Source organism: Dermochelys coriacea, chromosome 4, assembly GCF_009764565.3.
Source record: "Dermochelys coriacea isolate rDerCor1 chromosome 4, rDerCor1.pri.v4, whole genome shotgun sequence".
NCBI lineage: Eukaryota > Metazoa > Chordata > Testudines > Dermochelyidae > Dermochelys > Dermochelys coriacea.
The window spans coordinates 46,349,417-46,361,308 of NC_050071.1; the positions used below are offsets into that span (position 1 = coordinate 46,349,417).

Consider the following 11,892-nt stretch of genomic DNA (forward strand, 5'->3'; position numbering starts at 1 on the left):
AACAGAAATCAGGGCATCTGTATCTATCTCTAATATACTAAAACCTATACATTTTAAGGATCATCTCCAATATGCAACCACGGGCTTCCCTGAGCAGGCTAAGTACTCCAAAGGTTTTCAGTACAATTTTATTCAATCTTTAGTTAATAGGCAGCATATCTTAACCATCTAAGCAACCAAAAAAATGGCTATGTAAGGCAGTTTTCAGTGGCCAAAAAAAAAAATAAATTAACAAACTTAAAGTTGCTTGGTGGTATGTATACCCCTTGCAGAACACTGAACTGACTAAAACTCAAACTTCTGAAAACCAGGAAATACACTGTTAAGTTAAAATACACACAACCTTAATTCTGCCCTCTTTCAGTAATGCCCCAATATGCATCATTAATATGCCTTTACTCTGCCATTTCCACAGTTGCTGAAATGTACAAGATTTTCATCTCCTTGTTAGGGGGACACAGCTGAACCCAGACTTGGCTCATTGCCCTCAGCTAATGAAGCTGGCACCTGATTAGCTGAAGACTCCAGCAGGCACCTGTAGCAGGCCTAGGACTCTGGCTCCTCAATAGTGTTCCAAGTCTACAGCTGTGTTTCTGGTCCTGCTTCCTATTCCTGTTCTTGGCTCCCTTCTTGCTCCTAGCCCTCACTCTGCACCCTTCCCTCCCCGTGCCTGCTCCTTGTCCCTGCTTCTGCTCCTGGTTGTTTGTCTCTGGCTCCAATACCTGACTCCTGATTTCTGGCTCTCAGTTCCAGCTTGGTTCCTGGACTAGATATGTTGGCTCCTGACTTGGCCATTAGGCCTGGCTCTGTTTCAGCCCTTAAGCCTCCCTTCCGCCCTGACCGTTAGGCAAAATGTCACCCATGCCCTGGTCACTATGATCCTTTTACAACCTATTCACTTTCACCCACAGATTCCATCTACCGCTGTTAAAGGAAAAAAGGTTCGGAGAAGGTTGTCAATGCCACCTTTCTCTGTTCCTCTGTGTAACAGGGTGACTTGTCCCCTAGGCTGCTAGAGAGACTGGGGCTAAACTAACTCCGATTACAGGATGAGCCCCATGGAAATTAATATAACCTCAATTAATAGCTCAGAGATTTGTGAACCATTCCATTTATCACAGATGTTCCCACCCTCCTCTTGAGTGGAGCCTGTAATATACATGAAGTATGACTGTTCTGAGCTCCCCATGCAAAGGGAAGGGACTTCCTAAGATCCCTGGCTTACACTGGGGGCAGGGAGGGCACCTCAGACACTCACAAAAGGGCAAGCTCCTTCCCAGTCTGACTTACGTAAGCAGGGTCCAACCTGTGTAGATAGGCACAGGCTCCCCAGATTGTGGCGCACACATTAGAGCATTGAGAGTGGTTCAGCCAGCCCTCAGGGCAAGGTCCACCCCCATATCCCAGCTAAGGCCAATGGGGGGGGGCAAGTACGATCATTTGGCCTGGGCCTCAAGCTCAAAGGGTGCCTCAAATTTAAACAACTGTTAGTTTTTTGGCATTTGATAAGTTTCGCAACTCGTTTTTATGTACATCCTTATTGAACCAAAATGTGACGCACTCTCTCAGCTTAGAGCTGCAAATTTAAGCAAATAAGAGATGTGATTTGGTAAAAAAAAAAAAAAAACAAAAAAACATAATTTTTTTGTTAACTGATATAGATTTTTGTCATATTAAAGAGTTAAAAATGTTCATAAATATTAATAAAAATATATCGGTTGTGATGGCACAAGATTATGTGCGAGAATTCCTCATTATTATCTTCATATGGTAGCTAAAAGAGGTGACTGGTTGATTGGTTGAGCCCTAGATTGGTAGCTTGGCCATCATCATAGGCTTTCGTAGTCTATAGGCCCAGATTCAAGGTGAACATCTGAGAGGACAGTCTTGTACAGTGAGTTTCGTGAGGACACGTGTTTGAAATTTTTGGATGTTATCCCACTGTCTGTATCCATTTCTGTGCTTACTATATATATGTCATCGCTTTGTCTTCAGCTCAGCCAGTTATATTATACCTTGCGTGTTTTGAGTTTTTGATTGTGATAAGTATAATAATCTGTCTGACTGTTTCATTTTGTGTTCTTAATTAGTATTCGTTTTAAGTCTTTTCAGCATTTGTATACAATTTAGCATCTGTGTACGTTTACAGTAGAAGATTTCAAGTTTAGATTAGCTACTTATTTACAGCAGAATATTTCAAGTGTGGATAGCATGGAGCATCAATAAAGGTTGGAGGAAGTTGAAAGACTGAATACAATCACATGAGAGTTCAACATCACACAAAGAAAATGATGTTGCATGGAAATCAGCCAGTAGGGCAGCATTAGCTGAAACTTCAGTTGATAATTTATTCTTGACTGAACTCTCTACAGAAACTAATAACTGGAAAAAACTTCTTGAGCACTTCCTGAATGTCATTCTTTTTCTTTCTGAGCGGGGATTGGCTTTCTTTGGTTCCAGTCAACGTATTGGTGACTGTGCAAATGGAAACTTCCTAGGCATAGTTGAACTCCTCAACAAATATGACCCACTTTTATCAGAGCATGTTAAATGTGTTCAAGAATCGCAAGACAGTCAAAGGCGCATGCAAGTCCATTATCTCTCCACACGCATACAAAACAGTTTATTGAGCTATGTGGGTCATTCGTACAAACAACAATTCTTGATGAGATTCGAAATACCAATAATTTGACAATCATTCTTGATGCCACTCCAGATTGTTCTCACAAGGTACAGACTACTATGGCTATTTGATATGTTAAGATTGTAGACAGCTCAAAATTTTCAATTTGAAGAAAGATTTATTTTGTTTGATAATTTCATGAGAAAAACTGGAAAAGAAATTGCTGCTTGAGTACTAGCAATTCTAGAAGGTTTTAAGTTAGATTTTCAAGTCTGCATTGGTCAAACCTATGACAATGGATCTAACATGGCTGGGAAGTACAAAGGTGTACAAACAGTTCTGCTTGAGCATAATTCAGACTGTATTTTCTCCAGCTGTGGTAAAGCTGGTACGTGTTGACTGTGCTGAATCATGCAAGGAGGAAATTACTTACTTTGGAACTGTTCAGCAAATGTACAATCTCTTCAGTAGCAGTCCATAAAGGTGGGAAATTCTGAAGCAATATCTTCCTGTTTCACTGCATGGGATGTCCAAACTAGATCGTTTGCACAGATTGATAGTGTTCAACCAGTTGCGCAGCATTTGAATTCAGTGAGAAAGGCTTGAAATGATCTTTTAATCTCTCAATCTCACTGCACAGGCTTGAACTGAACTTCAGTTTATTCAGAAGCACATGTCCAAATTTGAATGCATTCTGATGACCTCTTTGTGGATGAAGCTACTTACAATGATCCACCAAACTAGTCTGGTAATTGAAGCATGCAATGCTACAATTGATGTTGAGAGGGATAACATTGAAAGTGTTATCAATGACATTCAACAAATTCGTTAACAATGGGATGTGATCCTGGCTGAGTCCAGATTAGTAGCACAGAATATTGGCATTTCATCTGAGTTCTCCACCAATTGCAATTTATCTACTGAATCTGATGCTGAGCAGCATTATGGGGTCAATGTCTTCCTTGTCATCATTGACTCTATTCAATCAGGTCTTGCATGTTGATTTAAGTCACAGCGACTAATTTGTACCCTTTTTGGTTTTCTGAGGCAGTTCAACAGACTGAGTAATGAAGATCTACTTTCTGCAGCTGAACAATTTCAGCAACAGTACAACAAAGAAATCTCAAAAGATCTCAGTGATGAGGTCATCTTCCTGAAACAAATATATTCCACAAACTTTAAATTGGATTGCAAGCAAAATGGGATTGCTTCAAGAAATACTTGAACTTGGGCTCTCTGCGGTGCTTCCTAATATCACAATTGCATTGTGTATTGTTGTCACTTTGCCTGTATCAGTGGTTTCAGGTGAACGCTCATTCAACTTGTTGAAGCAGGTAAAGAACTCTCACCATTCAACTATGGGACAAGAACGTTTGAATGGGCTTGCCATGCTTAATATCAAGTGACATTGCATGAAAGCTAGATTTTTCCTCAATCAATTATTAATAATTATTGCATTTGCACAGAAGAAAGCTAGAAAAGCATTTGTTAAATAAAAAAAATATTCAAATTATGTGTCTTTTTTTTTTGGTGTCTTATTTTGTTTTCATGTGTCGTCATTTTTTATTTTTATTATGGCTATGGGCCTCAAAAGCTGGAAGTGGCCTGGGCCTCTCCAGACCTCTGAAAGGGCCTGATCCTTGCTCATATGAGGGGGGCAGGGAGAGGGGTTCAGAACCCCATAGAGGAGCAAGAGCTCCCCAGGTCTGGGCATACACCTGGGAAGGGAGAATGTGGAGCAAACAGGTGTGTCTGCCCATAGGTCTCTTTTCCCAATGTTCCATCCTCCACTCCCCTAACCCCTGTGTCTCCCTCACCTTAGCCCCCAACCTCTGTCCTCTCCCTTACACCCATCTTCTTGCTGCAACCCCAAACTTCTGTCCCCCTACTCCCCCACTGCTCTGCCCCCCAATACTTCAACCATCCCAGGAAGCATACACATGTCTAATTTTCCCAAAAAAAACTTTGAATACATTCCCCACAAAATAAAATTGCCACCTGTCAGTTACAAATTGTGGTAACCTCCAGCCATTCAGTCCAAAATTCCGTTTGTCTTAGGTGGGGGGTTGTTATTAATTTATCCTTAGTTGTGTTAATTGAATGGGGAGTTCACAGCCATCAAATCTCAGCGAAGTCTGTGTACCCCTCACTTGAACAGTTCAAGCAGCTGAAGGAAACTGGGTTTTTCAGGGGGCTGTAACTCGGCAACTCTTTGGTCAAAGGACCCACAGATTTAGATCACTAATGTCACTCCATACAGCACATGAAATTTCAAAGCAATTCAAGTAATTATTTGGATTTTAGATCACTTACAAGAATCAAATTTTAAAGCATATAAAATAGCAGGAATGGAAACTCTTTAAACTTTTTACTGTATTGGAACATGCACATTGTACAATGTTCTGAATGTGGGTCCCCCAAAGATTTAGTAGGTGCTGTGCACTACCTTGAGTAAAACTCAATAGATGTTGGTCAGAATGGCCTCAATCACATCAATAGTTTGATCTCTAGCTCTGTGCAGAAAAAAAAGTAGAAACATTTTGAAAAATGACTATTTTTGAAGAGAGGTTTTATCTTTGCAACCTGTACCCAAATGACCTTAAATTTGGCTCACTAACCCGACCCTGCACTCTCCTAAAGTACATCAAATTTCAAAGGAATCTGACAAAGCATGACGATTTCAGAGGACTTAGAAAGGTTGACCTTTAAACAGAAGTCGTGATGCAACCTTAACTGTAGTGGTGCTGCTGTGCCACTATAACTTACAATGAGTGGAGTTAAATTAATAATGTTGGACTGCATATTTTATGCTATTACCACTGTGATTAAGGAAATTGTTCAAAGTATCAAAATGAATTACCGCTCATAACATACTAGTACAGAATGCTAATCTGTAATCATAGTCAATTATTAAAACATTGCCAAGGACGGTAAACGTTATTAATCACCATTTAAATAGCGGAAATCAGAAATGTCCAGCGGTTACTTAGTGGTGCTAGTAGGAGCTGGAGTATAAATGTGGTAAATTTTGTTCTAGTTTAATCTTTTAAAAAAATGAAGGCACTGTGTATTTTAGCTGTTATTGCAGCATGCATAGCTGGTCCTGCCCATCACTTCCTTCCTTCAGGTATCAGACACTTTCCTGCTGTTTCTAATTACAATTGGAAAACTGGCTCATTTTAATTTTTATTTATGAGGCAGTATTAATTGCTATTACTATTTTTATTGTAAAGTAAATCTAAAAATTCAATTAAATGAATTTAAATGGAACTAATGGATGCATATTGTGTAATGCAGAAACTGTTCCCCCCACACAGAGGGACAAATATGTGGCTTCTGGAGAGCCAATAATAGGTCCTCAGCTTCAGAGTTAATGCATCAGGGAGGAGGAAATATCTGTAAAGAAATGGCAGCCTCACTATACAAAGGTTGATGAGGACTAAGCAGCTCCCTCTCACTGCCTCTAAGGTTCAGGAATAAGGTAGAATCGGACTTGGAAATGGGAATGGAAGGTATATGCCCTGAGTACGCTTCCACTTCTGATTTGGACCCATCTTTAAAACTTAAGTGTTTTAATTTTGCCTTCCTTTGAAGCTTCAGGCCAACAAAGAGCCCGGTTTGAGACTAAATGTAGCACTGGTCTTATTTAATATAACAGTTCCTGTTACTTACCCACTTCCTCCCCTTGCATAGCACCCAAATCCTAATACGCATGCTTTTTCCAACATGGCAAAACTCCTGTGAATGATAATTCAGAGGAAATAATTGATTTTTAATATCTCTTTTTTACATTTCCCTAAAATCCCCAGTTACAGGGCAATAGATACCTCAGAACTATCTGTCTTGGTCCTTAGATGACTCTGATCATTGTGACATCTGAGGATTGAATAGATTCTTAAGCAGTTACAGTAAAATTTCATAGAGACTCTTTACTTTTTCAGAACCGTACACTGGAAATCTCAGCAATTGAATCAGAATCCAGCATCAGATAGTGACAAGTTCTCATATAGTCAAATCATCTAGACTGACTAGTCTGGAAAATTCAAATATTAAGCTGAATGAATAATATACCTGTAAAAACAGAACTTTGACTTGTCTTAGCTTGTGTATTTCTAATTCTTTCTGACTTTATTTTTTATCACCCTTATGAACTCATACATAAACTTTAGGCTTTCTGCATTACTCACCCACTCTTTGTCACATCAATGAGTCTTTGGAGTTGGCATTTGGAAATGTTTTATGACAGTGTTCCCAGATACCTAGTTTTTTACTCTTTCTTGCCACTAGATGGAAGAAGAAGGTTATCAAAATGATTCTTTACCAACCCAGCTATCTTCATCCAATTCCACTCCCCTATATTATTTCTAAAATAAGGAATCCCTCAAAAATTGTGGTTGTATAGAACTGATTTTGACTGCTATATTTCAAAGTTGTGTGATTGTATGTTATATCAACAGAAATATTAAATTATACCATATCATTATCTATTCACAGTTTTTATCTCTTTTATGTTCCCTAAAGTAGAAATGTTTTCACTAATAATCATCAGACAGATTATTGGAAGGTAAAATGAGTGAGGTGAGTGTAAGTTTGTAAGAGTTATAACTTACAAATGTTTGTGACATAAGAAAATGGTTTAAAGAATATCTTATTCTTCAAAAGTTTAATATGAACTTATGCACGCCTTCCAAAAAGCCTATAATGCCTTAAATACTTTTGATGAATAGAGGTAGTTTTCTTAGGCTTTGCCTGCACTAGCACTTTTGTCTGCAGAACTTTTGGCAGACAGAAGTGTGAAAAAATATACCCGGACTGACATAAGTTTCACCGACAAAAGTGCTGGTGTGGACATAGCTATTGCTGCTCTTTGCGGGTGGTTTAATTATGTCGGCAGCAGAGCTCTCTCCCACTGGCATAGAGCGGCTACACAGGAGACCTTCTAGTGGCATAGCTGCAGCGGTACAGCTGTGCCACTGTAAGGTCCACAGTGTAGACGTAGCCTAAAAGGAAAACTCTGAAATTTTCTTTATGCCTTTTGCTGCTCCTTTGTGGTATAGAAACATGACCTTAATCAGATTTTTATCCAGTAGAATGGAAAATCTGGACGTAATATTTACAATGGAAAAAAACCATAAGTCTTCTTTAAATAATGAGGACATCTTTTGGCAACTTCACAAAAGCAATAAAGTGTAGATCTTTTTATTTATTTTCCTCTGTTGTTTAATACATTTAGAAGTTCTACTTTGTGTCTCTGAAAGACACTGCACTGAACCTTACCCTTGGTGTATTTTCAGTTCCAGACAAGCTAAATGTTTCTGAAGTGTGCATGACACAATTTTCAATATGCTTTATGTGTACAACTTTAAAAATAGTAATTTAATCTTCCTCATGTTAACTCCATTTCTAAAGTGTACCACACTGTCTTTAATTACAATATATTTGTAATAACATTGAAGCTTGATAATTGAAAGGTATTTCTCCTTTCCTATTCAGTAAACTTTATTTTGCTGTGTACTCGAGAGATGCTTCATCAAATGTACTAGAAGCTGCTTTACTCCTGATTTAACCCTTAATTATGTTGGTTAACACTTACTACAGCCAAACTCTTTGTGTTCACTTGCTTGTATGCTGGCATCATGGCATCTTTAATAATATCATCAAGAGAATTCACGATTCTAGAAACCCAGACTTGTACTAGTAAACTTCTGTGCATTTCATGACTTGTTTTTCTTCTGATTAAAAGCTGCTGTAGTGAACAGGACAGTGATATATGAAGCTCCAGGAGGCAATATTTATGGTTGCATTAAGCATGATCATTTCAAAATGTTATATTCAGGATTTTTAGTAGCTATAATAATACACGTACAGTACATTTGAGTATGTTGTGTATTCCACAACAGGCAAACAATTGTAAGGTATTTTAGGCTGAATATTCATAGGAATATATAATTTGCCCTTGTCGATCATATCATCACTCCATCTAGTTTAATATCCTGCCTCTAGAATTTTCCAAACCTGCTGGTTCACCTCACTAATTGTGCATGGAAGGATTTTTTCCTGATCCCTGCTGCAGGCAATTAGCTTGCACTTCGACATGAGTAATAGTTGTCATAAAATTATTCATCTTTTAAATGTTAGCTACAGTATCCTGCAGCTGTGAATTCCATAGGTTGACTATATGCTCTGCTAAGTAGTATTTTCTCATTCTATAATATTTTATTATAGGCAGTTTAAGTAGTGACACCTAATGTTAAGGTTGCCAAATGCTTTCAATTATTCGACCCTGTTTTTAATTATTTATAACTTTCCCAAACTTTAATAGTTTGGGATGAAATATTCCATGTCAGATGTCTGCTTCCAAATGCATTTTTGAAAAAATTCAGTAAAAATATGTTTCTCAGAATAAGGTTAAGGACAAATGCATTGCTTTGCTCATGTTAAAAATATTCTTGCAACTGTTTTGTTGAGAAACTATGATGGTTCCATGCTTTGGAGCAGGGACTAAAGATTAGAGAGGGGGTCACCCTGTTTTCAGGGCTGTGCCTTTTGCCTCTGAAAAATTCAGTTTGCACATGATGAGTAGAAACTCTTTAGAGTTTGGCAAATGAATTCTATGAAGATTCCACTTGTACTGAGCTTTCTAGAGTCGGAGAACTGCGGCATAGAGAGAATGTCAGAAATGTGTACTAATATTGGATGCCCAATCTGAGATACATATAACCTGATTTTTCAGAGAATTTAGCCTTTTTAATACTTTATTTCAGTGTTTCCCAAACTTGGGACGCTGATTGTTCAGGGAAAGCCTCTGGTGGGCCAGGACGGTTTCTTTATCTGCTGCGTCCGCAAGTTTGGTCAATCACGGCTCCCACTGGCCATGGTTCGCTGTGCCCGGCCAAGAGGGGCTGCGGGAAGCAGCACGAGCTGAGGGATGTACTGGTCACCACTGAGGAGGCCTGACCTGGGGTATATATATCACATGGTGACCTGGCAACCAAGGGGTTAATGCAGGTACTAGCCAATGGTGATTGGCAGCCTCACAGCAGCTGGGAAAATAAAAGAACTGGAAGTAGAGGGGTGGAGTGGCTGCCAGGGGAGCAAGCAACCTGGAAAAGGAAACTTGTTCCAGTAAGGTGCTGAGAAGCTGTGCAGAGACAACTCCCAGACAAGGGATGACTGGATCTACGGGCTGGAAAAGCCTATAGAAATGATGCGAGGTAGGAAGGAGTTCAGGGCACAGCAGGAGGAGTTGTTGAGGCCTGATTATGTGGTTTTAGGGTTCTGAGCTGGAACCCAGTGGAGTGCGCAGGTCTGGGTTCTCTGAGAGACTAGAGAATGGAAAGAATTTCCATACCCTTAAGCACTCAGATCAGCTGACCATGCCAAGTATAAGGGGAAAACCTACATATCTCAATGGGACTGAGGCTAACAATCTCCATGGCCCAGAATGGGGTTACCACAGAGACACAGGCAAGAGGAGCTGACTGACTGCCCTGCCAAATCAAGTGACCACTGGTGCAATGCTCTTTCTGGCCAAAGGGGGTGCTGTTGGATTGGCACATCAGCTCACACAGCCAAATGATACTATTCCAAAAGAGAGATAATTGTTCAACCTAGCATCATCATATTTTTATGCCTTTTTAATGCATCTAATAATCTCATTTGACTTTTTAATTGCTGCTATATCCTGGGCAGACATAATGACTCCTCAGTCTTTTTTCCCCCTTAAAGGATCCCATACATTCAGAATCCATCAGAATAAATGGTAACTTTATACTGCTTTTGCTAATAAGACATTAAGGCACAGTCCCCAATACCACAGGATGGTACCCAGCATTTACCCATTTTACATTATTTCTCTTTTTCCTCTTCTGTAATCTTCTGTAGTTGGAATACAAGATTACAAATACCTGGGACAGCACAGAGGTGATGCATGAGCCAGTGATAATCAGATTTAAGGCAGATGACCAAGGATTAATAATGAAAGTGAATTCCCTGTTCTTTGATGACTCTTCTGTCCCATCTGGTGAGCCAGGAAAGCCTTTTGATGGACTTTGAGATTATGAAGTTGAGAAATATAAATATATATACACACACACACGGTTATGGAGATTAGATTTCAAAATGTGGAAAAACACTAACACCTATGTAGTAATATCTGCTTGTGACTGCAAACAGCCTGAAATAGCTCTGAGAGAATTTTTCCCATTAACTCAAAGTAGTGTTGACTCTAATGGTAATTTAAATGTCAACATTCTTATTAGCTCACCGTTGATCAAATCAGGCAAGAAAGGAGAGGGATGATTAAATGTTGCTGATTTTCATAATATTATATATCTTATTTTGTTGTCTCAAATGAACAAAGTTTACCTTGAGTGGCGCTTGAAGAGTATTTATACCTTCCTACTCCTCCCCTGCTCCCAGGATTTGATCCCCTCACAAATACAATTTTCAAAGAAATTTTAGAGCTCTGGAAGCTTGTTCCATAGTTGGATTTGTTCAGCTGAGAATGCTTTTTCCCCAGCTTTCACTTATTTTGTCTTGGGCTTTGTGATCTGCATTGTCCCAGAAGATCATAGTTGTCATGGTGGTTCATAAATGAAAATTTGGTCTTTAAGGAAGCTGGGACTTGGTGCATTAATTGCTTTGAAGATTAGGACTAAAGCTTTAAGCTAGCAATTGAAGCTGACTGGGATACAGTAGAGGGATGTGAGAACAGGCCTGGTGTGCTTATAGTGGATTGTATTCTGGAGACGCAGCCAGCTGTATTTTGTACTAGCTGAAGCTTGTACATAGTCTTCAAGTTTGGCTTCATATACAGTGAATTTCAGAAATCCATCTACCAGGTGATGAATATATGGATCACTTTGGCCAGGTGTTCATGTGTGGGGAAAGAATGAAGCTGGAGGTTTAAAAAAAAAGGCATTTTTAAATACTGATGCTGCCTGGTCATCCACACTTCATGAAAAGTCAGTGAGGCTGTGCACCACTTTGATGAATGGGGACTTTATACTTTCAATGGAAGACTGGGAAAGTGTGTGTGTGATAGTTCTATATAGCAGCGTTTCTCAAACTGGTGTCTGTGAGGGTACTCCAGGGGGTCCCTGATCAATTCTTCCCCCTCCCTCCCAGTGCCTCCTGCATGCTGGGGAACAGTTGTTCAGTGGCGAAGGAGGTCTGGAATGGAGGGGGAGGAGCGGGGATGGGGATGCTTGGGGGAGAGGGGAGAAATCATGTCCGGGGCCACTGGCCCTGCTGATCAACACCTCCCG

The 11,892-nt window shown here is 39.6% G+C and overlaps 1 protein-coding gene across 3 annotated transcripts in view; it reads left to right on the plus strand.

Moving 5' to 3' along the window:
* The window catches only part of C4H4orf33 (chromosome 4 C4orf33 homolog), a 35,806-nt gene extending 25,121 nt beyond the window's left edge, over positions 1 to 10,685 (plus strand). Inside the window, exons 9-10 of one of the 3 annotated variants that reach the window (XM_043513524.1) lie at positions 7,145 to 7,201; positions 10,508 to 10,685. In XM_043513524.1, the coding sequence (XP_043369459.1) occupies positions 7,145 to 7,196 (52 nt within the window). In that variant the 3' untranslated portion in view covers positions 7,197 to 7,201; positions 10,508 to 10,685. Of the gene's footprint in view, positions 1 to 7,144; positions 9,460 to 10,507 lie in introns of those variants that run through there. The other 2 variants (XM_043513525.1, XM_043513523.1) reach the window with 2 other exon arrangements.
* The last annotated feature ends 1,207 nt before the right edge of the window (positions 10,686 to 11,892 follow it).